This window comes from Calidris pugnax, unplaced genomic scaffold (assembly GCF_001431845.1).
Source record: "Calidris pugnax isolate Ruff unplaced genomic scaffold, ASM143184v1 scaffold135, whole genome shotgun sequence".
Taxonomy (NCBI): Eukaryota; Metazoa; Chordata; class Aves; order Charadriiformes; family Scolopacidae; genus Calidris; species Calidris pugnax.
This window is the reverse complement of record NW_015090961.1, coordinates 1,566,701-1,593,161: the sequence shown is the minus strand read 5'-3', so window position 1 is coordinate 1,593,161 and position 26,461 is coordinate 1,566,701. Positions and strand designations below refer to the sequence as shown.

Below are 26,461 nucleotides of genomic sequence, written 5' to 3'. Positions count from 1 at the left end.
GGCAATGAGCCCAGCTGTGACCCAGGAAAACCCTCACCTGAGTTTGTACACTGACAACAATGGGATGGGGACAATGGGACAAGGAAGAGATAACCTTGAGTAACCCATGGCAGCAGATGTGTAATTCCATTAAAAGCACGTCCACACGTATAACTATCAGACTGTAGAAGGTACCAGATTTGGCTTTTCTCTATAATTTTCAAGCAAAGTAGGGGTTGTAAGAGACAGAATAACGCTTGTCTCAAGGAACAGATCTACAGTCTACTGCCTTCACCCTGTCTTCACCCGTTTCACGCTTGTCTCAAGGAACAGATCTACAGTCTCCTGCACTTCACCCTGTCTTCACCCATTTTTTCTAAACACTTTCTAAACTTTCTAAAACCCCACTGCATTTCTAAAATCTACTGCATCTCACCCTGTCTTCACAGCTTCACCGTGTTTGCTCACCCGTTCAATGGGGATTTCTTCTGAGTGGCCTCGTTCAAAAGCTGGTGTCCTGGTTTCATAAAACACATCCTGGGTGCGTTGGGTCCCCCAAGAACTAGACTCTTTGATGCCACCCTCTGGGGCTGGCCTGTCAGAAGGAAAACAGGAAAAAAAGATTAAATCTTTTGCAAAGAGTTTTTTGCTGACCTTATTGTGAAGAAGGTAAACCATTTGGATACCCTTTGAGTATTCACTTGTGAAATGAGTTGCAGGACAGGCCCAGCTGCTGGTGAAGATATAAGGTCCTCTGGGTTTTTCCAGGGCCATTTCCTATACACCTTGAACATCCCAAGAGCAACAAGAAAATCAAACCAGCCACCGCTGGTTATTTCTCAGTAACTTAGGAAAACAACTTCTGCAGCTTAAGTTCTGATGAAGAATGAAGAATTTTGGAGCTCAGGCACATTATCTATGCAAGACCAGATAGACGTTGGTCAAACATGTCTGTGGCCGTGCAAAAGTACATTCACTGAATGCACAGTGGTACAGGGGGCCTGGGTTTCACCGTTGAGTCTGATGGTGGTTCCCCGCCATTGGGTTTATTTGGGACATTTAAACTTCAGATGTCTATCACTACAAATCCATAGCAATTGTGACCCTGACTAAAGTCACCTGAACAAGAGCAGGAAATAGAAAATTGATTAGGGATCACTGTTACTATAACTGTTTAGTAAGCCCTCCATGGAGGTATTATTTTGCCCAAGGAGAAAGAGCCAGATTCTGTCCTGGAAAGTCTCAAGGAACTCTTGCTGTTACCAAGTGCCATGAGTTCAAGGGGTGACATTGTTCCCAAGGACCTTTTGACTCCCAAGAACTCACTGCAGTGGTGGTCGGGGGGATCGGGATTTGATTCTTTTGCACTGACCCCAAATTCCTGCAAGCAAACTCACAACTAGCCACAACAGAAAGCTCTCCAACAAAGATTCAGAGAAGACCATTAAGAAAACAGGAACATTGCCTTCCAGGAATACAGGCTGGAAAATAGTATTGTTCCCAGTTAATCAGAACAGACACCCTTGGGTGGGCAGTCATCAGTTACCTACCCAGACAGAGGGATTTCTTTGGGGAGAAACCAGGGATGAGTAAAATTAGGCACATGAATACCTGCCGTCCAAGCACAAAGGCTGGTTACCCATCTCCAGGTTCAGCAAACACCTTTAAAAACAGGTATTCACAAACTTCCAAGAACATGGCGAGCAGAGAGAAGATACTGAGTTCTTGACCTGCTTTCAGTCCCCCACCACCAGTAAAGCCTCCCTTGCTCACCTGAGTTTCGGCAGCCAAGCGGGGCATGGAAGCCGCCCGCCCCTGGCTCTCCAGGCCTGGTTGGTGCTCTCCGTTGGCAAGTGTGGGGCTGATTTCCCTCATTTCTACCACCTGATTGAAACAAGAAATGGTTTCAGTAGCAAGGACATGAACATCAGCTTTGAAGCCATCATCTGAGCTGGCTTCTGCTAAGTTTGATTTAGTTGCGAAGAGATGCTAGTATGGGAAAGGGAGTAAAGTAAGAGTTGTGAAGTAGCCAGGTTACTCTATCCACAGTGTTGTCTTCAACAAAGACAACAATGGGCTAAGCTCTTCCACCAGCCCTGGCAATGAGCCCAGCTGTGACCCGGGAAACCCCTCACCTGAGTCTGTACACTGACAACAATGGGATGGGGACAATGGGACAAGGAAGAGATAACCTTGAGTAACCCATGGCAGCAGATGTGTAATTCCATAAAAAGCACGTCCACACGTATAACTATCAGACTGTAGAAGGTACCAGATTTGGCTTTTCTCTATAATTTTCAAGCAAAGTAGGGGTTGTAAGAGACAGAATAACGCTTGTCTCAAGGAACAGATCTACAGTCTCCTGCACTTCACCCTGTCTTCACCCATTTTTTCTAAACACTTTCTAAACTTTCTAAAACCCCACTGCATTTCTAAAATCTACTGCATCTCACCCTGTCTTCACAGCTTCACCGTGTTTGCTCACCCGTTCAATGGGGATTTCTTCTGAGTGGCCTCGTTCAAAAGCTGGTGTCCTGGTTTCATAAAACACATCCTGGGTGCGTTGGGTCCCCCAAGAACTGGACTCTTTGATGCCACCCTCTGGGGCTGGCCTGTCAGAAGGAAAAGAGGAAAAAAAGATTAAATCTTTTGCAAAGAGATTTTTGCTGACCTTATTGTGAAGAAGGTAAACCATTCGGATACCCTTTGAGTATTCACTTGTGAAATGAGTTGCAGGACAGGCCCAGCTGCTGGTGAAACTATAAGGTCCCCTGGGTTTTTCCAGGGCCATTTCCTATACACCTTGAACATCCCAAGAGCAACAAGAAAATCAAACCAGCCACCGCTGGTTATTTCTCAGTAACTTAGGAAAACAACTTCTGCAGCTTAAGTTCTGATGAAGAATGAAGAATTTTGGAGCTCAGGCACATTATCTATGCAAGACCAGATAGACGTTGGTCAAACATGTCTGTGGCCGTGCAAAAGTACATTCACTGAATGCACAGTGGTACAGGGGGCCTGGGTTTCACCGTTGAGTCTGATGGTGGTTCCCCGCCATTGGGTTTATTTGGGACATTTAAACTTCAGATGTCTATCACTACAAATCCATAGCAATTGTGACCCTGACTAAAGTCACCTGAACAAGAGCAGGAAATAGAAAATTGATTAGGGATCACTGTTACTATAACTGTTTAGTAAGCCCTCCATGGAGGTATTATTTTGCCCAAGGAGAAAGAGCCAGATTCTGTCCTGGAAAGTCTCAAGGAACTCTTGCTGTTACCAAGTGCCACGAGATCAAGGGGTGACTTTGTTCCCAAGGACCTTTTGACTCCCAAGAACTCACTGCAGTGGTGTTCAGGGGGGGTCATTTTGACTCCCAAGAACTCACTGCAGTGGTGGTCGGGGGGATCGGGATTTGATTCTTTTGCACTGACCCCAAATTCCTGCAAGCAAACTCACAACTAGCCACAACAGAAAGCTCTCCAACAAAGATTCAGAGAAGACCATTAAGAAAACATCCAGCCCTGGAGAACCCAACTCTACCACTACCTGGATAACTGCACCTGAGTCAGCAGCGGGAAGCAGAGCCGCGTGGAGGCATTTTGGTAGGGAAATCGGTGGGAAATTGTCCCAGCCATGGCGTGAAGGGACTGCTGGTCTTGGTGCCACCAGCGGTGTTGGCCCATCTCCAGAGCAACTGAACCAGCAGTGGTCAGGGTTGATGCCTACACCCAGTGTCCTCCCTGCCCCAAGCTGCAGCTTTGGTGGGGAGGTGACAGGATACTCACAAGGCGCCCCCGTTGTTGAGTGAGGCTGAGCTTTTCTGGCGAAGGAAGGCCTTGGCGTTGGTGAATGCTGCGGGCTGGGTTTGCTCCAGAGTGGCCTTCAGGGGGTGGAAGAGTGACACTGGTCCGGGCTGTGGAGCAGAAGGAGAGGTTGTCAGAGACAGCTGTGTACGGTGAGGACGGGCTGCAGTGTTATTCTAGGTAATAAAAAATATTCCCCCAGTCACCAGAACACAGCAGGGTCTCACACTGATGTGACCAAAGGGACTGGTGCAATTCAGGTGGCACTTTGTGACACCACATCTGCTGGAGCGTCCCATTTGTGAGACAGACAGACAGACAGACTGGGGGTGGAAGAGTGACACTGGTCCGGGCTGTGGAGCAGAAGGAGAGGTTGTCAGAGAAAGAGCTGTGTACGGTGAGGATGGGCTGCAGTGTTATTCTAGGCAATAAAAAATATTGCCCCGGTCACCAGAGCACAGCAGGGTCTCATACACTGATGTGACCAAAAGGAGTGGTGCCATTCAGGTGGCACTTTGTGACACCACATCTGCTGGAGCGTCCCATCGGTGAGACAGACAGACAGACAGACAGACAGACAGACAGACAGACAGACAGACAGACAGACAGACAGACAGACAGACAGACAGACAGACAGACAGACAGACAGACAGACAGACTGGCCGCACTGGAGACCAGCTGGGTGGCCATCCTGAAATCAATGGGTATGTGTCCTATTGGAAATCACTGGGGTTTCAAGCCCAAGCCAGTTGTGTGCAAATATTTTCAAGAAATTGTAAAAATCTTCAAATTTTAGAGTCCAAACGATTCTGAATAATTCCCATTTTCAAAAGCAAATTAAACATTTTATACCCAAACCACCATCAGCTTTCAATAATTCTTTGGTGTCCCAAAGAAATCATTTGGTGTTCCCCATCCCTAGACCATTTCTGAAAATAGGGCTGCCAAAGAGGAAAATCTACTGCCAAATGTCACTTGACTTTTTTTTGGAAAAGGCCTTTCCAGGCCCACTGGAAAAGGCAACTACGACAATATTTATTTATTTTTAGAGAGAGACAGACTTTCAGGAGTGGTTTCCATTTTCTGAGATGGCATTTTCAAATCCTGCCTGGGGAATTATCCACACTTTCTGGCTCAAACATGCCAGTGACTCTTCGTGAGAGTTGCCTGATGCTGGAGAAGAGGTTGCCCAAGAAGGAGGAGGACATCTTTGGGTTGAGTACCTGGCAGAGGCCCCCAGGAGGCTGGTGCACTTGCTCCCTGCTGTTCTTGTTCTGCTTGTAGAAGTCGAATATCATCAGGGCCGCGTAGACCTTCCCCACAGTCATCTCATCAGCTGTCAGAGGGTGGAGGAACACAGCAGAGACGTTCCAGTGAGGAACATGAGAGGATCAGGAGAAGAGAAGAATAAGTCACAGAGCAGAAGAAATAACAACAAAAGCAAGGAGAAAGAAGAGGCAACATTAGAATAACGAGGCAAAACAGGCACAGAAAAGAGGGGAAGAGAAAAAAAGACCAAGAAAAGGTTACAACAGACTGTTTCAGATCTTTGTTTGTTGTTGCCTTTCACATTTGAGGAGGACGGCCCCTGTCTCTAGCTCTCTGTGGCAAACATTCACAGAGACTTTGTGAAAAAAAACAGGCAGGAAAGCTCTGTGGCATTGTAAGCCTTGCTGACAGAAGAATTGCTAAATTAATACCAGATCCGCAGCCAGCTTTTTATCAACAAAGAAGCCTTATTCCTATTTCTTTGAATTACAGTCAACCGGGGCATAATGGGCTAATATACATTTAAAGTGAATTTCATTTTTCCAGATGTCTTTTTTCCCCCCTCACAGCCACGCTACCAGCCCTTCCCTGCACAGCAACGGAGCACTTACCGTAGAGCAAGGAGTTAAAGCAGCAGATATATAGGCATCATATAGGGGAGGAAAAGACTTAAGCAGTCACTACCCACTGATTTGCACCTCCTCGGCTCCCTCATTTTTCTTAATTAACAATGCCTTTATTGCTTTGCACTGTTTCTCATTAATCAGGAATCCAGAGCCCTTGTCTGGGCCAATCAAGATAATAGAAAACTTTCCATTTTCTCAGCACATTCACCCAGGACATCATCAAGTAACACAAAGGCCTTTAGCCCCAGAATACCTCTCTTCTGATTTTGGAGTTCTCAGCAAACTTTAATTTTATTCTGGTTTTCTGGAGCCCAGGTGGCAGAAATTGCTCTCCTGTCCTGTAAGGCACAGGCTGGAGGCAGACAAAGCTATGGAAAAGCTCTGCAAGAGGCCATGCAGGTCCTGTCTCAGCACTGGGATGGGGTGTTGTTTGTTTTCTAAGTACAGGAAATCTACTGAAGCACAATGAAATACATGTCCAGAAGTGACCTCAGCTTCTCTACTCTTTTTGGGACCATGGCGTGGAGGTGTGGGCTAGGAACCCTGCGGAAAGGATACCTGGAGGATACCATAGAATGGTTTGGGTTGGAGGGGACCTTAAAGATCATCTAGTCCAACCACCCTGCCCTGGACAGGGAGACATCCCACTAGACCAGGTTGCTCAAAGACCCATCCAACCTGGCCTTGAACCCCTCTAGGGATGCAGCCTGAACTGCCCTGGGTTTCTTGGCAGCACCCTCTAGATGACCATGCACCTCGAAGGACTAGGAACCAAGTGGGCAAGGAGGGAGGAACATACTTGGAGCTTCTTAGGTGGTTATGGATGGGTTGGGTGCTTGCTGACGAACCACTTACGTTTGTGAGGAGGCACCAGCAAATCCAGTGTCTTCTGGGACAGATTGGGCCAAACCAGCGAGATCTCCTTTCTCAACTCAGCATCACACTGGTGCTGTTTAACACCCCCTGCAGAAAGGGAGGGGAAGGAAAGAGGCACATGACAAAGAGTGAAAAATCCTTGTCCTGTCAACACATACCACCGCTTGCACAGCAACCACAGGAGAAGGCATTTCACCAGTTCCCATTTCTTGCAAACAGTAAGACCTCACCAGCTGCAGCAGATGTTGCAAAGGGAGTTGGTGACCTCCTCTGTGACCAAAAAGGGTGTGAGCTCAGCAGGAAAGATCATGGCTTCAACCTGCTGACCCTCTGCAGTTACCTGGGGCTTCAACTTCAGCTCAGGCTTGTTCTACCTAACTGGGGGTGCCTGGGTTTTGGGGTGCCGGGTGGTGTCAGCAGAAAGAAGGAGCATCTCCCAGGTGTGACACCAAGGACTTGTCCTGAGGTGCTGGACTATGAGCAATGTCATGGTTGATGATAGACCTTCTCTGCCAACAACTCTTCCCAAAACCTTTGGCAATGAGGCATAAACAGGCTGTTCTGTATCAGCAGCTACATCTCAGGGTAAAACAGAAAGAGCCCAACACAGCGGCATTATTCAAATGGCCAAAGTGAGGTCTTTTTAATACACAAGGGGAGAGTGATTAAAGTATACGTGAGCCAACAGGCCAGCTCCCAAATGAATGCACCGCACAGCAGGCAATTAAATAGTTCATCTGAATGACAGAAATTATTTTTCTAAGAGAAAAGTAATGGGGGGAGGCTCTGGGTACTCTGCTACATGGTGGTTTGAACTCCCACACGGAAACTCATTAGGGAGGGTTTATTAAGGGCCTGTTAGTCCCACTAAAGACTCAATTAAATGTAGCACACAAAACCTATTCAAACGAAGCACGTAACAACAAAACAGGTCAAAAACCTCACAATGCCCAGCAGATATAAACCTTAGAAAGAACCCAGTGCTATCAGCTGAGCTCTTCTCTGGTTCCTTTCCTGTGTGCAGCCAAAGAAAAGGGGTGGGGGGAGCCATTTTCAGTTGAAAAAGGCTGTTCAAATTACCATTGCTGATAGGTAACCAGAAACCTAAAATAATACAAACTCCCAGCGTCCTTATCTAGAGGTCATTACTAAAAGAAGGGGCTGGCCCCTAAAAATCCCAGGCAGTCCTAAATGAGTCCTTAGAAATGAGTGTCTGGTACTCGCTGTCACCCCCCAGGGGAGTCCCACTGAGCTCTAAATTTTGTTTTCTTCCAGCAGTGCCTACCCAAAGGGCACTCCTAAATGAGTCCTTAGAAATGAGTGCCTGATACTCGCTGTCACCCCCCAGGGGAGTCCCACTGAGCTCTAAATTTTGTCTTCTTCCAGCAGTGCCTACTCAAAGCATCAAAGATGAGGTTTAAGCAACATACGAGGGAGGTAATTAATACAGATAGGTTGAATGGATGGCCTAAAACTGCTTAAGAAAAGCACAACATCCTAACCCTGCCCTGCCCTTTGCTTGTAAAAGCATTGTTACCTCCTATTAGCTTTTAAATTAGGTATAAAAGAGCTTTGGCCAGTCATGCCTTGATTCTGACCCCAGCCAGCCTGATTAAATAGTGTAACGACCCAGAGAAAAGGCCAATGTATTTTATTACCTTGCAATGTTTAATTGGGAAGTCAAGTAAATGCCTGATTAAACACTTAATTATTTAAGTTTTATCTCAAGGTGGAATGTGGTTCACTTGGAGTCACTGCTTTGCTGCCAGCAGACAGCAAAGATTGGAGAGGAAGGGCTGTTTTTCCCCTCATGCTGGAATAGTTTAGAAAAGAGGTATGGAAACTCTCATTTCTGTTCTACAGCAACGCGCACACGCACAGGGCTTCTCTTCTGAGAGCCCCCAGCTGGGATGGCCAAAGCTCTCCACATCCCATTGACCAGGATGTGGCCACCTCAAAGGTAGCGTGATGCTCAGGACCCCCTCTCTGTTGCCCGTCCCCGAGGGTCCCTTGCCCTCGGGTGCTGGCAGAGGGCAGGCAGGCAATGGGAAAATGGGATTTCCACCTGGGGTTTGAGTGGTTTTGGGAGGAGACCAAGCCAACAGAGAAGTTGGAGTTTGAGCCCACACGTGCCGTCAGACATCCCCTCCCTCTCACCTGAGGCGAGTTTGATTTCGAGGGCCGTGCGGATCAAGGCCATCAGCGTGGAGGTGAAGTGGACGGTTAAATCTTCAGGCGAGATCGGCATGTTCATTCGCACCAGGCGCTGGAGAGAGAGACACCATGGGTGTGAGCGTGGGTCAAGATTCCTCCCCCCCTCCCTCCCCTTCCCCCTGCGAGCCTCAGAAATAGCCACGTTCCAAACCTGTGTTCACCTTTTGTGCGCCAAGCTAAAATGCATCTTCTCCACATAGGTGTCAACTCCCTTCCAGGAGCAGGTCTGAGCTGTAACAGTGGCTTTAATGATTAAACAGTTAATTTGCCAGCATTTGTACTGCAACCCTTGGAAGAGACTTCATCCAAAAAAGTCAGTTTGAATGTTCTCATCCTATTTCAGAGCTCCTGACAGTCTCCAACTATGGCTGCAGCCTCCAGACACGTGGCTGGTACCTGTCACCCCTGTCAAAGCAGTGTGCTCAGGAGATGTAAGCCATGAAGGCACCTCCACCATCCTTCCCTCCACCAGTTACCTTCGCCTGGTTCCACATTGGGAGCAATAGCAACAAACAGGACCTGCCACCATTGGATGGAGTAAGATGATGAAGGATTTACATCCACCATCTGAGGATGTGGCTCCATCCAGAAAGTAACTGCACCTCTTCCAGCTGTGCAGGTGGCCCTGACAGTAGGTGGGATGTGAGGAGGACACTTTTGGTGGCAACGACAACAGGAGGAAAGCAAGTACCTTGTACAGGAGCTCTGCAGCCTGGAGACATACAAGGTCAGGTTTGATGAGGCTCTGAGCAATTTGATTTAGTTAAAGATGTTCTTGCTTACTGCAGCTGAGGCTCTGAGCAATCTGATCTAAAGATGTTCCTGCTTACTGCAGCGGGGTTGGACTAGATGACCTTTAAAGGTCCTTTCCAACCCAACACATTCTATGGTTCTGAGTGGTCCTGTGGTCATATACTTTGTACACAGCCTGAAGCACACCAGAAAATACGGCTGGTGAGCCCTGCGGTGGGGCCCAAGGACTCTGGGGCAGTTTGGGTCCAGCTGCTGATAGGTAAAGATGTGCAATATCCCTTTTTTTTGGAGACCCTTGGGTTCTGTCTCTTACCTCCTTTCCCTGTGGGTATCCCCAGGAGCTCTGAAGGTGTCCCCCTTTCCGTCCAGTCAATGAGCCACACAGCTCCATCCAGACCTTACCCACAGTGGAAGAGGCTGGGTTAACATGAGCAGAACTATAACTTTCCCCGACTGTGTTCTTTCACTCCAAACATGGACTAATCCCTCAGGATCAGTATCTTCCAAGGTCTTTAGCAATTCCTTCCCCAACACCAGCCAGGACTGCCTCCGATGGGGCAAATTCCTCATTCTTATAAGGGGTGAAGGACCCCGAGATTACTCTGGAAAGCTGCAGCTCCTGTCACACTGCTGCCAGCAGAGGATGTAAAGGCAGACGGGGAAAAGCTCTCTCCGGGCCCTGCTGATAACCTTAGCAAATGTGTTTAAGGGATGGATTTCTTCTCCTTTGGCAGCGTAATAATCTCTCAGCTCCTCGGCTTTCACGAGCTGTTTAGAAACCTCCCTGGCCGCAGCCGTATCAGACAAGCCCCGTGTTTCCACTCTCCGAGGGCACAGGCAGCCCGGGGAAGTGGCTGGGTGTTAATCTGTCTGGGCAGGGCCTGGCAGCCGCCCGGGGAACCCAGCCTTGGCCTGGCCTGGGCCCCTCGCTCGGGAGGGAATTTCATCCACATCCCAAAGCCGCTTAGGCTGTTATTTTGATCCCTATCGCTGTACAGAAACCTTCTCTTTGTTAAACAACAGCCCAACACGCTGCTAAAGAAACCTAAGCACCCTCAGCAGCGGGCTGCAGGCTCTCCGGGCCTCTGCCACGGCAGAGGATGCAGAGATGGGGCCGGGTCCCGCTTTGGGCACTGAAATACTTCCCAGTGTCAAGGGCTGTGAAAGGGGGCTCCAGGAAAGCTGGGGAGAGACCCTTGATCAGGGAGGGGAGCCACAAGATGAGGGGGAAGGGTTTTAAACTGGAAGAGGGGAGATGGAGATTAGATGTGGGGAAGAAATTCTTTGCTGTGAGGGTGGTGAGAGCCTGGCCCAGGTTGCCCAGAGAAGCTGTGGCTGCCCCATCCCTGGAGGGGTTCAAGGCCAGGTTGGAGGGGGCTTGGAGCAACCTGGTCTGGTGGGAGGTGTCCCTGCCCAGGGCAGGGGGTGGCACTGGATGGGCTTTAAGGTCCCTTCCCACCCAAACTATTCTATGATTTTTGAAGAGATGCAGCTTTCCTGGTGCAATCCTCGCTTCAGAAGCCACTGCAGTGGCTCAGGGGTGCTTTTGGCAACCCCACTCATCCTCCTTGCCCCAGCAAAGTGCTGTGTAGATGCATCACTGCTCACGGGCAATTTTTTGGTGATGAAGGGAAACGTGGTGTAGCTGAGAGCAGGGACCAGCCTGGGGTCTCTGGAGGATCAAAAGGCAGTGTGCTCAGCATGAGCCCTGGCTCCTACTCCTATGTGCTACCCAGCACCTGGCCAAGATTGGTGTATGCACACTTGGCCCCCCTGTTCCAGCACTGTGTGAGCTTCCCTGCTTCAAGAGATCTCCAACGTGGTTTCTCAAAGGTATGAACAGAGCTGCCTTAGGTGTATTGGTGCCCTGAGAGAGAGGACAGACTCCAGCCCTGGTACCAGCCAAGGAGAAAATGCTGGTGCTGATGGAGGACACAGGGCACTGGTCCAGTGCAAACCGTCTGCTTCTGAAGTGAGCTGACATTCAGAGGAGCCGAGACCTCCTTATTTATCTTATTACATGTCTTCGGGACAAGAGACTCATGTAACAACCTACCCTGTCTCCTAAAGTCTGAGACAAACCATTGTAGTCTCAAAGAGCTTTCTTAAAGCATGCCCAGAGGTTATCTTCCATGTCTGACAAGCCACAGAGATAGGGAAATCAAAGCCAAGACTTTCCTCTCTCTATAATTCAGTGACAGTATCAAATGCTGGCAACGCCACAACAATTTTTTCTTTTGACTTGAGTCCAATGAAACAGGATTTTAATTCAGACTTCTGCCCTCAGCACACAAAAAGTTACAACAAAGTTCTTATATCCACGTGAGCCCACAGTTACCACTTACAGAGTCACACTGAATCCCAGTTCAGTGGGAGAGGGAATTAGGGGATGGAGAGAGAAAGAAGATGCATGGAGGTGAAGAACAAGCAGATGAGAAAGAATTCCTCCCAGGAGAGCTCTATCTTCACAAAAACTAACACCAAAAAACCCCACATTTAGGAACTGAGATCTCCCAGGTGCCTCCAACTGAACATATTCGCAAAAGGAAGGGATGCAGAACACAGGCCACACCACAGCTATAGGCAGCAATGCTGTATGAAGGTCTTTCCTCCTAAATTTTAACTGGGGACAAAAGATTTAGAAGGAGATTGTCCCAGGGAAGACACATTACAATTGCACACTTTCAAGAAGGTTGGCTGAGCAAAACAGTCCAAGTGCTGAATAGGAGAGCTGTGAGCAGCCACCTGGAAGAGCCTCTCCTCAGGCCATGTCCCTTCCCTCCTCCCCACACTACCCTCAGCGCTGCCTGGTCTACAACATTTTTTTTCCACCCCAATATGCAAACTGGTCAAACAGGTCAACCCAGACACCTTTAGGTCTCCCTCCTTTCGGTCTATGGGCTGGAAAACTAGAATACATCTCCCCGTCCTTCCCTGGGGCAAGTTGTTGGCAGCCAGTTGAGGAGCACTTGCCCTACAGGGTGGGATGCAAGTTGCACCTACCAGGGCAGAGCAGCTGCCCATTTCTTAGCCAAAAAAAGCCATAAAAGGGGACAGAAGTGCCTTATAACCTGCTGCAGCTAAGTCCAGGTACAAGCCACCCTAGATCCCTCCTGACATCAGTGAAAACTGCTTTTTGGAAGCCCCCAACTTGAGAAAATATATTGCTTAAGTGGATATACCACATTTCTGGGGCCATGCTAAGATGAAGCAGTTGGGAGAAAGGAATTGATTCATCTTTGATTTAAAATAGCTTTGCCACCACTCCGTGTCAGGCAGGCAAGGGACAAGGAAGGTTGGTGACACACGCTCACATCGTGTCCCCACATCACTGCTGACACCCAGGGGAGCCCAGGAGTCACCCAGACACTGGCACAGCCACCCCAGAGGAGGGACTCAGCCTCTCAACTTCCCTGCACATTGTCTGGGGCAACTGAAAGACTGAAACTGCAAACAAAAAGAAATCTTCATTTCCCTTCCCTGCCCCCACCCCAATATTATAAAACAGCCTTAATGTAAAAATATTTCCTTCCAACGTGTGCAGAGAAGTAAACTTCGATCCTTCCAAAGCTACTTTCTAATTTCACCTATATTTTAGTAGACTTATGTTTCTATAGGATCCATTTAGAAGGAACAGGAATCTAGTTGAAAATGGTAAAACTTCTCAAAGTCAAATATTCTTTCTAAGCCCAAATTGCTCTTTGAAAAGCTAATCAAGAGTTTTTGATTTTCAACCCTAACTAGAATAGAAGAGAAAAATCTGTGTTCTTCATACACCATGGGCAACTACATGGTTAAAAATCCTGAACCAGTCATTTAGCCCGTACACAGTTTAAAGTAAAATTAACATCTCCCTGCATTTTTGCTGTTTCTTCTGGCTAAAATTGTGCTTCAAGGCCATGTCTTACCAGTTCTTCTTACTTTGGAATATGATGCAAAAATGTGATATAAAAAAAAAAAAAAAAGATCTGATTTGGATGATTTTCCATCTTCCTAGACCCCAGAAGGACAACACACACGCCTGCTGATGCAGATGGCAGGGGACCCGATGCTTCCCTGCACTAGTAAAAATCTTACATCATTTGGGGTGCCCTGGGAGCTGCCAGCCACAAACGAGGGGAGTTCAGGTGAATTAATAATTAGGGAGCTGGGGAAAAAAAAAATAGTAAAAATCCCTCCCTGATATAAAAAAAAAAAAAAAAGATCTGATTTGGATGATTTTCCATCTTCCTAGACCCCAGAAGGACAACACACACTCCTGCTGATGCAGATGGCAGGGGACCCGATGCTTCCCTGCACTAGTAAAAATCTTACATCATTTGGGGTGCCCTGGGAGCTGCCAGCCACAAACGAGGGGAGTTCAGGTGAATTAATAATTAGGGAGCTGGGGAAAAAAAAAATAGTAAAAATCCCTCCCAGGCATCCAGACCTGGCAGGAAAGGGCTTCCCTGCTCCCCTGTGCTGCTCCTCTTCCTCCCTTCGCCTCCAATTTCCTCCAAGAGGCTTTGAGGAGCAGCAGCCGGCAGCAGATGGAGTCCCCGCTCCGGTTTCCCGGCCGCGCTTGGGGAACCCTCCGCCAGCCCTTGATTTTAATTAGGCTGTTTTGGAGGCATCCCCCTCCCCGGCGAGAGAGGGGAGCTCGTTAATGTTTCTGCAGGAGAAGGGCCCAGGGGCAGGAGCTGCAATACTGTCTCTAGAGTCTCCTAATTAACTCTGTGCAGATAACGAGGTAGTAACCGATTACAGCCGGGGTTGGGGAGGCAACATTTTTTGCTCCAGTCACTTGTGTGGTCAGGAGGGGTGCAGACACCCCTCGGCTTCTGGTAGTGATTTAATTGTAAATAACCAAAGGCATCGCTAACGAGAAACCAAACCTTTGTGTCAAGCAGAGTTGGCAGAATTTGTGCCTTTTCGGCGTTTGGTTTCTGTGGATCTTCTGCTTGGAAACTTCTTGGGCAATGTCCGACTGGGCAGGGAATGTATTAGAGAAATGGGGGAAAAATTCACCCTGGTGTCAGAAGCCCAGAGGTCTCCTGCTGCCTGACCCAGAAACGAGCACTCAACAGAAATATCTGCACTGAAAAATCTTATTCACTGACACGATTTGTCCAAATGTTAGCAGGAAGGGGAGCACACCGAGCTGCGGCGGCAGAACTCTAGCAGGCACCCCCATGGATTTGAATTATTAAGAGCACCCCATCAGCAGCTCCCGAGCAGCCTCTGGGACACCAACTGCTCTGGGAATAATCCCCAAACGTGAATAAATTCGGGACAATGGAGCTCTGCTTGTGGGAAACGAGGCTGACTTTGGTGAATAAATTATTTGCTATGAATAATTCACCCCGACCTAGTTGTAATTATTCTACTCTCATTTAACTCTTCGCTTGACTTCAGAGAGGTTGGCCATGGCCTTCCTCCTTCCCATGGCCAACAGAGGAGCAAGGTGTCCCAAAATATGGGCTCTGTCTCCTGACCTGCTGCATGGAGTGGGCATCTTACCTTCAGAGGGGCAATCCCTGTCCAGCAAGAGCAAAGCATGATGCTAGCTCTGCACAAAAGAGGTAGGAAGGGCTGGGCAGCCAGCAAATGGACTTATTTAACTTTCAGGGACCTAATCCAGATTTTAAAACCTGTGTGGAAGCAATGGGCAAGGTGTTGCCCCAGTACAGGTGAGGAGAAACCTCAGCTCCAAGATCAATCCCCAGCACGTATCCAGGAGACCTGACCATGTCAAGAGGTGCTAAAGGGAGAGCCAGAGCCCTCCCAATCCCTGAAATAAATCACCCTCGAAACAGGGAGTGCAAAGCCACGCTTGGCAGCACCCACAGAACCGCAAAACAAAGTCAAGAGCCTCCTCTCACTGCCAGCATCACCAGGCAGAGGTGGTGATGCTGCCTTCTCCTGTCCCCAGAGGAGGAGGTAAAGAGATGACTCTGAAGAGCAGCAGGGAAAGGTTTGGGTTATCGCCTCTCCCAGCACCACACAGTTCCTAGGAATCACCCCCCCAGGCTCTCAAATTAACCCTGCTCCAAGCCCACTCTTGCAGATATCAGCAAGGTATCCTGGTGGCATTGTAGAGCCAAGCAGAGATTTAGCAGCATCACAGGGGCTTCCTTCTCCCATTTTCTCTAAAGATGCACACAGAGCGCTGTGGTGCAAAGGATGGACTGACTCCAGGTGATGGCAAGGCTGGCTGCCACCCTGCCCTTACTGCTACTCCTGAATATCATACATAAAACCCCAGGACCCTTCCCTATAGACAATCTGATTCTATCTAAGAAGCCTCAAAGTCTCAACACAGAGTGAAAAAACACCATCCTCATCTCAAAATGGACCAGCGATCAAATCCCAAGACACCAGAGCGAAGCCAAAGTGGTTTTCTGTCCTCTTTTCATCTGACTGGGTAGAAGAGATTGTACAATTTAATTTTTTTTTTCACTCTTTCCTCACCCTCCCCAGTGTGGAATAGAGCTCTCCTGGTGCTGGAGGACCCCAGGCATGCACCCCCGGGCAAGCAGCAAGCAACGCGCACGGAACCCCAGAGACTGGTCACGGCCACCAAGGAGAACGGTTGAGAAAGAGGAACCAGAAAACAGCAGAAAGGAAGGACAGCAGCCGAGGGGGCTGCAAAGAGGGGGAAAAAATCCAAACGAAACAGTGTGCACATACTTAGAAGGCAACACAGACAAAGACGGGGGGAAAACACACAACAACCATTGCAGATAGGACTGGGAAAAAAATATATATGGAAAGAAAAAGGGTGGACACGTGGTGGGGCAAAAAGAGCTTTTGCCGGACAGAACAGTAAGGTTTTTAAAGCATCAGAGGGAGAGAGCAGAAATAGTGCAGAAACAAAGCCCTGGTGGCTCTTGTCACCGACTGAGCCATGGCTGTGGGATGAGGGGGCTGTTGTCCCCCCTGAAGGCTGGCTCTGCCCGGAGGTGTGTGAGGCTGGGTGGGCTGCACTGGCCTCCCCAAGGCTTCTATCAAATGTGGGGGGACAGCAGGAGTGACACTGGCTGTTGGGGGGCAGCTGGCAGGCATAGGGCAGGGGGATGCTGCGACCCACATGTAGCTGTTGTCTGGGGGAAGATGCTCAGCACAAACCTGTCTCCATGGACGTGCTGTTCCTATCACTGCACAGAGAAGTGGAGGAGGAAAAAGTGGTGCTGCCTCCCCATAAAGGCTTCGTTTTATCAGCAGCCACAGCTGGCATGGGGGTCAGCCCACACTGCAGCCTTACACCCTGGGAAAAACTCAGATCTGGTCTTAAACCCTTATTTCTGCAGTTTGGGGGGCTTTGAACCATGAACCTCCAAACTCAGACAAATTTGATGCTCAGTCTTAGGTTGGAGCTGTTTGACTTGAACCCATCTCAACTTCTGGTTCAGTCACACACACCTTTCAGAGGTGGGCAAAAATGGGTAAAAATTAAAGTCAACTAGAAAAAAAATAATCAGGAGGCTGCATTTTAAAAAGCAACCATTCTTATGTACCTAAATTCTGTGGATTTCTTCTGTAAAGACAGACAAATTAAACTGGATACCAGCTAACTCGCAGGGAAAAGACAGACCAGGGAAGGTCCTTCTGCAGTGCCCCTGCCCAGAGAAAATTTGCCCCAAGGGCTGAGCACAATCACAGAGATGCCACACTATGACAAGCAGCCCAAAGGCTTGTTTAAAATCCCTGTTTTAGCACATAATCTTTTTTTATCCCCTTTTATTTTCCTCCTTTTTTAACTGATATGGGGAAGAAAAAGGGGGAGCTTAACGCTTCTAGTCAACACGTGTCACCACGGAGAGACAAACATCTACTGCTGGGCTTTCAGCAGGACGCAGCTCCCTTCTAAGTCAATGGAAACTCACAGGTGCTAAAAGGAGACATCGATTACTTTAAAAGCCTTGGGTTTCTGTGTATAACGGGTACCTCCAGACAGATGTTTATCTGCCTGCTCTTCTATCTGATGTAGCTGAGACCCGGCATTTTGACATAGGCAATAGAGATGCTCTTTTAAAGCAGCGAAGCTGCCAAAGTGGCCAGAAACAAATCATAAGGAATGCAGAAGAGACACCTAACTGGCTAGCTTTAAGGTTATGTGTAATTTCTTTTTTTCATTTAAATCCCAACACACTGAGGAAGGATCTTGTAGGAAGCCATATCTGAGCTGCTTCTTGCCTCAAAGTGCCCTACCCAAAGGCTGGCCCAGGTTTGGGTTTAGCTTGAGTCTCTTGGCAAAATTGTGCTTTGATACAGCCTCGGTGAAGAAAACAAGCCCTACAGGAGGGGAAGTTGTGGTCTGGCTCCATTGCACCAAGCACAGCGGGGTGCAGTAATTAGGTTTGGTGGTGGCTGAAATGAGGTCAACAGCAAAAAAAAAAAAACACCCTGTTGGGTTTGATGGATGTTGAATGATACCAACGCTAAAAGCTGATGAAAAACCTCTCCCTCCAAACCTGGGAGGTACAAAATGCAAATTTCTAGGTACCACACAAGCTGTCGGGAGAGTAGCATGGCTTTCCCCAGAGGAATTGGGGTCTGCTTCCTAATTTCAACTCTGTCTCTACCTGAGTTCCACCACCTTCATCCAGGCAGTGTCTGAAAGGCAGCAGCATTTTGGATAGAATGCTTTTTTTTGTGTGTGTGTGGCTCAATTTAAAAGTTTTTCAGAATAAACAATAAGTTTGAGTGATTTCTTCATCTTACTGTCTTAAATGTTTGCTGTTAAAATAATTTCTTTCACGAGGGTGTTTAAGGAGCCCTTCTGGTGTTGCCTCTGTTTAATAGCTTGCTAACTCCTACAGTACTGCCTACTCTAATTACTCCAATCTAATTAAGAAGGGGAAAAAAACAGCAGACTACTGAAGGGCTAGTGAGAAGGGATAGTCAAAGAGCTCTAGGATGATAAATGGGGATCATATTGGTGGGGTAATTTGCTCATTAGCACCCTCCGTCCCCAAATTAGCCTAAATGGAAGCAGAATGAGAGAGGAGAGAGAGAAACACTGATAGAGAAAGCGGAGACATAGTTAGAGAGACAAACTGATGTGCCATAGTTACCACGACCAAAAAAAGATTACAAAATTAAAATAAAAGATTAAAAAAAAAAAAAAAAAAAAGAGCAGAAGATCCAAAATCCAGTCTGCTTGGAGAAAGCACCAGAAAAGTCCAGGAGAACAACACTAATGTCACAGAAAACCGGCACCCGCTTCAGCCACGGCACAAAAAAGCTGGTGGTTTGGCAGGAGTTTCTAGGGGGGGGATTTGGTCTACCTTATAGGCAACACGAGCAGGGCATTTCTTTCCCAGGCCTAGAGGTGGGGACATGTGTCTCAGCATCTCATACATGTCTGTGTAACTGATGCGCCCGCTTGGAGTCAAAGGGAAGGAGGCAAAAGCAAGAGGACACAGAAATCAAACCAGATCAGGTCGGGGAAGGGGGGGAAAAAAGGATGGGGATGGGGGGAGGAAAAAAAAAAAGGCAACACAATGGAGCAAATGAAAAGGAGGAGAGAGAAGGGAAAGCAGACAAGAGAACAGAGATCCGGTTAATCAGATTTCTCAGGGAAACAAAACCCAAAAATAAAGAGGTGGGTAAATCCAGAGGTTTCTCCGCTTCCGTTGCTGTGTTTCAGCCCCCAACGTCTCCTCCTCGCTGCAGGGACGGCCAGAGCTCACCAGGGACACAGGTCCCCACGGGGAATGATTGATGTCTCCTCTCGGGGTGGGGAGGGTACGGGTTTGGGTGGCTCTTTGCGGGGGTGGGGGGCTGGTTCCCCTTCTCACCCCCCCAAACCAGTCAGTCAAGAGGCTGGATTCACCATGCCAGGGAGCGCTGGGAGGCAGAGTTATGGGACAGGGAGAGACAGGGCTCAGAGAAAAGAGTCAGCTTTCCTTCAGTGAATGAAGAGGTTGGGTTCAGGTTGGGCTGTGGGCTATGAGAGAAGCCAAAAAGCCAGTCCTGGGACAGACTGAGACTGCTGACTCCAAGCCAAGGTGCAAAACCTTGGTCAGCCCAGGTTTCTCCTCCAGCCTGAATTCAAGTTTGACAAAACCAGAGCCCAGCACTCCATTTGCAGGAAGGTGGTGGAAAGGGGACCTGTTTCTCCCATATGTTTGATGGGACCCCTTTTTCATCAACCCAACATCAACTGGTTGTCTCCACCACCCAGGACATCTAGCTCTCCGGTCTGCTAGAGGGGACTGGGAATTGCAGAGAATTGGGAAAAGGTCCTAGAGCAGCCCATTCTGATGGCATCTACCTTCAGCGCACGTTGAGGGTAAGTAAAACCCTGTCCTGAAAAGCGAGGGATGCAGAAAGAGCAAGGAATTCTCCCACTTTGCCTTTTTTCTGACTGCTGAAACCAGGAGCATGACTATGACAATCTCATTTTGTTTTCCCAGCGAGCTGCCTGTTTATTGTATTGTGCAAATCTGTGCTGCCTGTCATCTGAGCAGAACTAAGTAATTTGCAGCATGTTATTAATTAATGTTTAACCCCCGGGAAAGCAGGACGGTGTTGTCATCTCCACCACACTGGGAGGGAAACCAAGGTCTAAGCTCCATATGAAAGCCCTTTCCCCAAGCAAGACAACTTCAGAAGCCAACAGCAGCTCTCCAGCCCCTGCCCTGGGTCTCAATCCTTCTTCCCAAAGCATTGAAGCAGGAGGGGGTGGAAGAGAGAACTCACCAAGCCCAAACCATCTATTCCCATCCTTGGTAACCAATGCAGTTAAAATATCACCTAGGTTTTATAGCCCAGAGCTAATTTAAAGGCTGCTGAGAGACACTAATTGTAATTACAGCCAATGGCTTCCCCCAGCCTCTCTCTCCTGCCCCTGCTCTGGCTGGAGGTGCAGGGTATCACGCCTCTCTGCAATGCTCGTTAATGTGTAATCCCTAATTAGGTGTGGAAAACACCTGGGCTGGAGTGAAAGAGAAAAGTCAGCTCCATCCTGGCTGCTTCCACTTCTCTCCTTCACCTTCTGCTCTCCATGCACCTACTGCCAGAAAATCTCTGCCTGTAACTGGGACCCCAGTGAAGTCCAGTGTCACCCTGTGCTCATTTCTTGGCAGGATCTGTCCTTAATTCTCCCCCCCAGCTCCCAAGCACAGTATTCTTTTCCTATGCTGGGAGGTTTCACTAGATGTCCTGTGGTGGACATCTCAGAGACGTCACATTGCTTCCAAGGCAATCTCTGGCTGTTGCACTGTGAAAAACTCATCCCTTTGTCTCTCCACATCCCACTCTGCTGCCCAGTTGGTCAGTGTCCAGATCCAATATCTTTTCAGCTCAGGAAAGGGTTCAAATGGTGGGGGAACAATGATGTGAAGCCCAAGAAAAATGGGCTTGCCACTCCCTAGAAATCTTGGGATGACTTTTTTCTCTGGTCTGTATCGATAGAGGGAAGGTGCTTGGATGCTGCACTGCTTTTCCCCAACACTTCCCACCCAGACACAACGGGATGGAAGCTGGAGGGTTCACTGTCTCATAAAGCTGCCTCGTCTCCAGCCAGCTGGGGTGTGGGAGTAGACGGGGAAGAGATGCACGGAGGAGAAAGGAGGCAGTCACTCAATCATTCCTTTTTTTTTCAGGCAAAGGGGTTAGTTAGTTCCAGTTCCTTTTCTGTACTGTTTGCATTTGCACTTGGGGAGGGAAAGGGGTTGGGGGGGGTTTAAAAAGAAACAAAACCAGAACTGAAAATGCTGGAGGGAGTCTCTGAAGTTCCAAACCTTGTATGCCACCCTATGAGGGCACTTCTTTCCTAAGCCCAGGGGTGGAGCAATTACACGTAACAAATTGTACATATCCTTATAATGAATCCGGCAACTGGAAAGAAAACATCAGATGTTATGACAGCAAAAAACGAAGAGGATTCAGTTTTTCCCCAGGCAAACAGGAGAAGTTGGAAGGGCAAAACACGCTGCAAAGCAAGGTTAGTCTTGACAGCAACTGGGCTTGGGATGAAGGAGGTGCTTTGACACAGACTGAGAGAGAGGGAGAGAACTTCCAGCTGCTCAACAAAAGCTCTGTCCTTGGGTTTTCTTCTGTGGAACCCTCAGTGCCACGTGCAGGGCTTTCCAACCCCTGCATTTGGTTATTTTATCACTAATGTGTTACTTCCCTGTGCTTGAGCATCTGCCTAGAGACGGCCCCTTCCCACCGCCCAGGCGCTGCAGCCCAACAAAACCAGCACACAAATAGCCTGTTTAATGGATTATTACTGGGAGTCAAATTAGCTGGTTCAAAAGAGCTTGGGACCCTTTGCCTTCCACTCTTCCCACCTACGTAACCCCAGCAGGGCTGTGCTCGGCTTCATGGGCAATAAGCAATTTGCTGGGAGTCCAGAAACTGCCATCTCCAGAGCCATCTCTTGGCCATCGACACTGGGAAAGTCCAACCTTCGTTACCAGTAGGTGAAATCAGACGCCTCAAGGTAGCTTTATGGTCAGTCTCATTAACCCCCAACAATATTTTCAGCTAATTTAACAGCAGGATTAGATTCCTTAATCTTTTCTAAGCAACCAAATCATGTATAAAAAGAGCTGTACTGAACTTTCAAAACGACCTCCAAATAAAAACGAGATTGATTTGGCTTCGCTATGTTTATTTTGGTACGTTATATAAAGAAGGCTGGAATATTTTGGAATATCTCCTTCAATATTACTGCTTTTTTGGACGTGAAAAATTAAGGTCTATTCAAAACCTTCACAATCAACTCAAAACTATTAATTTAGAAACAGATCAAATGGAAACTGTGCAAGTCTTGGCTGCAGGCCTAATTGTGGTTATAAAAAGTATATTGGTTTAAGTGAGTCAAGAAGTTTACCGAAATTTTAGAGTGGTTTTGTAAAATCAGCGTGTGGAAAATATGTATGAGCAGTTCCCTGAGCTCTGTAGGAGTCCATGGAAGGCTTGAAAACCACTGTATTGGATGCTCAGGGCAGCAAATTCTGACAATCATGGATTCTTTCCCTGCTTGTTTAAAACTATTCCAGTTTTGTCTATTTTCGTCAGCATCCTTTTATGTCAGATAGCTCAGAAAAAGCTCTCCCTTGGGAGAACTTGTGCCTCCTTCCAACCACTGAAGGTGCTGCCAGTAGCATCTCCCTCCACTCTTGGGAGCAACTGGTAGGAATGGGATGGGAAGATCAACATTCCCAATATCTCTAAGGGGAAGGGGAGTATAAAAGAGAGAAAGTGCTTGCTTTATCTACCTTTAACAACTAAAAGCACACAGAAATCCAGTTTTCTTTTCCTCCCCAGTTCAATCTTAAATTCAATGTTTTCACTCCTTCCCTGATTAACTCCCAGCCCGGACTGAAGCACTTTGTGCACCCATTTCTCTCCCTCTCTCTTTTCCTGTGAGCCTGAGGCTTCTGCCACCCCCAAATCCAGCAGTTCCCCCCATACTTACCCCGACTGAGTGTGACACACAGCTAGAACAACAGCTTCTAGCTGCTTTTTTTACTTCCTTTGGAATGTTTTTCCCCAGAAAAGTTAACAGAAAGTCGGATTTTTTAACAAAAGCAAAGGTGATATTGGAAATGGGTGTGTAAATACAAACACATTAAATCTGTGGTTAAAATGTTATCTATATAACAAAGGTATAACGACACTTGTACTTTTTACCCATGCAGCATCTTTCATCCAGGGTCTTAAGCTAAGGAAAGTGGAAAAACACTGTAATTCCCTTATTCTTGGGATAATCAAAGAAGAGACCTTGGGAGAGGCGATCAATTAGTGATAGATGGAAGCAGGAACCAGATCACCTGCATCTAAGCATAAAACAACACTGTCTGGGAGTCTTCTTTCAAGCAACTTATGCTATGGTGATTATTTACCATTCCCCTACACATCTATACTGGGAGCTGAAATGCTACAAGGAAAACAGAAATTGAATCAACATTTTCTTTCAGTGAGTTTGACCAACTAGTGGAACAAACAGCTGAATAAAAAAATGGGTCCTTTACAGCCCCCAAAAGGGTCTTCAGATGAAGCTGGCGTGAACTGATGGGAGCTGGACCTTAAAAACAAGTTATTAAGCTCAGTCCCTGGACAGATATTGCTAAATACCACGTCCAGAGCATCCCAGGAGTTCAGCCCAAATGATCAAATATCTGTTCTGGCCCGAAACTGTGAATGGATTTCAGATTATTTTTAAATTGCGGAAATGTTAGTTCCGTTTATGAAAACATAAAGTGATTTCAGCGGAACGATTCACACATGGAAAATCCAGAATGTGCACATGTTTGGGGATGGAGCCTTGAGCATCATGTCTTGGCTGCCCTTGGGTTCGCCCTCCTGCCCCTGGTCCCTCTGCCAACATCAACAGCTTCCCAGCAGAGCCAACCAGGAACAAGGTTAAGAAAAAAACCAGAATTAGGATCTTAATATATGACACATTCTGTATTAACAGCTCTAGAAGGGGAAAGGTTTGGCCCTGGAGTGACTCACAACGTGTAACCTCTGCGCTCAGAGTTAACAGAGCGAGCAAATCTTTCTGTGAACTTAATGCTTCTGCCTCTTAGGGGTGGAAAGTTCCTGAACACATAAACATTTAAAAAAGGCACATTGATACTAATTTTTTCCTTTGCAGGTGTGTTACTCCTCCCACAGATGCTGACCAGAGCCAAGGCTATTTTTTAAGGAGAGAACAGGCACTCCCAAGTTCTCAGTCTCATTGAGATTTTCTAGGGGTAAGAGATAGGACGGGATTTGAAAAAGGGAAGAAAAAAAAAAAAAAGGCTATTTACTGCCTGCCAAATACCCACAAAGGACTTGTCTGTGTTACAGAGCACGTGGTAATGAAAATCTGCTTGGAGATTACAAGCTGCTGATATGTGTGCAGTATTTATGCAGGCTCATAGTATGGGTGGCTTTGAGCTAGTTAAAATCACACACAGTTCAGAGAAATGCAGTCATTTTGGGATGGGTTTACATTTAAAGTTAGCCTAAATCAATTTAACTGAGATTTTAAAGCAGTTTAATTGCATCCTGGCAGGGAGTTTGAGATGCTGATTATACAAACACTTCCCTGCATCTGTCTCTACTGAAGGGAAACAAAAAAGAGTGAAAAGATTGGAGGAGCTGGAGGCAGCTTCATTATAAACACAGAGGAGATTCGTTGCAGAGCAACTCGTGGGGAGGAAAATGGATACAAAAGCAGTAGGGTTTTAAATAAAAAAAAAAGGGCTCCCAGCAAACAACTTCCCAAGCTGCAGAATATATCATGGAAATTACTGTGACCTGTATCTCAGAGCATCTAAAAATGAACATAATAAAGTTACCAGGGCTGTTGTGCAGTAGCTTTCTCTGGGCAATGGAGAAAGGCAGTATATTGAAGTCAGTGTTGCTCTAGAAGTGATCACTGGTCAGAGCCATTCCCTTATTTTTAAAAAATTCCTTAAAATGCTTCAGCAGCAGCCCTTGGGTCTGTCACAGACAAAGCACAGGGTTCTGTTGCCCTAGTACTTAAGCCCAGGTGTGCAGCTTTCCTTCGGAGTGTTTTTGAATAACAAAAAATAAAGAGATAAAACCATAAAACCAACCACCTCACTTCACTGTCTGGCTGCGAGAAAACCATTTCCTCCTTTAACACACTCATCTATCAGGAACATTTTATCAGACACTCACTGAGAACTGAAATCCTTCCAAAGTTAGGGTTATTGCATTTTCTTCTTATTATTTTGAACATCTTCTGTTTCAACCACAAATCCAACCAAAAGCTGAAATATTATTTAGAGGAAGAAAATTCCCTTCTACAATCTGATGTCATTAGAAGGAGGTTTCCAAGATCAAAACATTGCTTTTGATGAGAAATGTCTGTTCAAAAAACATGCTGGATGGGGCTTTGAGCAACCTGCTCTGGTGGGAGGTGTCTCTGCCCAGGGCAGGGGGTTGGAACTGGGTGATCTTTAGTGTCCCTCCCAAGCCAACCTATTCTATGATTCTAAAAATCAGAGGTTTTCACCTCTTTTTTTTCACATCAATCCCTGCTGCCTCCCAGCGAATGATGGAGTCTGAGCCTGTAGCACTTGACTCCGATGCTGCAGTGGGGTACCTCACCTCTTTTTAAGGGAGAGAGAACACCTGGAAAACTTGAATTTTAATTTTTGTGTGTGTGTGTGTGGCCTCAGGTTTCTGCACAGGATTTGTGAAACCATGAAGGTGGTTCCCAGCTGGGAGAGTAACGCTGCACAGAGGAGGTGTAACCAGGTTCAGCCTCTCCAGGTACCTCAAGTGCTGCCAATGGCAAAAGGTTCCGCATATTTTTATCTCCAAACTGGGATGCAGAAACCAAAACCAATCAAAGCTCCTTTTGGAAATGCCAAACAGCTTTTCCACCTGGCCATTTAGCCAAGATCATTTGAATTTACCCTATTAATTTTTGGCCGGGGGAGGAAGCTGCGTTTTGCTTTCTTGATTTATTGGTTTATATCTGTCTCGTGTTTATTTGAAGGAAATGCCCTTATAATGACATCAGGTCTGTTCTGCTCCAGTGCACAGTGAATTGAAGTTGGACCATTTACCACCAATGTTACCTCAGGCTTGGGAGACGTTTTTCCTCACATTAAACAGGCTGTTTGAGTGTATATGAATGGTATTTATACCCAGCATATATCCTGTTCTCCATACGTAAGTATAATGTGTACATACCAGGCAGCTGGGTCATATTCAGCCCAGACACGAACAAATTCATCCAAATGATGGGGCCCAAGGATGGAGGAGTCTCTGGTCAGGTATTCAAAATTGTCCATAATCACAGCCACAAAGAGGTTTAACATCTGCAGAGAGGAAGCAATAAGGCAGTTGGAGAGGGAAGGGAAGGGAAGGGAAAAAGGGAAGGGAAGGGAAAAAGGGAAGGGATGAGATCTGTGCAGGCCCTCTTGCCTCCAAGGCCAGATGGCAGGTCTTGGCAACCTGTAATTTTGATACACG

General features: G+C 47.2%; 1 protein-coding gene across 1 annotated transcript in view; it reads right to left on the bottom strand.

Annotated features, from left to right (window-relative positions):
* CACNA1B (calcium channel, voltage-dependent, N type, alpha 1B subunit) overlaps nucleotides 1-26,461 on the bottom strand; it is a 330,920-nt gene that overhangs the window by 11,715 nt on the left and 292,744 nt on the right. The window contains exons 37-44 of the mRNA XM_014952366.1: nucleotides 26,180-26,307; nucleotides 18,793-18,889; nucleotides 8,714-8,822; nucleotides 6,536-6,643; nucleotides 5,009-5,121; nucleotides 3,768-3,895; nucleotides 2,465-2,591; nucleotides 1,753-1,863 (exon numbers count right to left, since the gene is read on the bottom strand). Coding sequence (XP_014807852.1) covers nucleotides 1,753-1,863; nucleotides 2,465-2,591; nucleotides 3,768-3,895; nucleotides 5,009-5,121; nucleotides 6,536-6,643; nucleotides 8,714-8,822; nucleotides 18,793-18,889; nucleotides 26,180-26,307 — 921 coding nt within the window. The remainder of the gene's footprint in view (nucleotides 1-1,752; nucleotides 1,864-2,464; nucleotides 2,592-3,767; nucleotides 3,896-5,008; nucleotides 5,122-6,535; nucleotides 6,644-8,713; nucleotides 8,823-18,792; nucleotides 18,890-26,179; nucleotides 26,308-26,461) is intronic.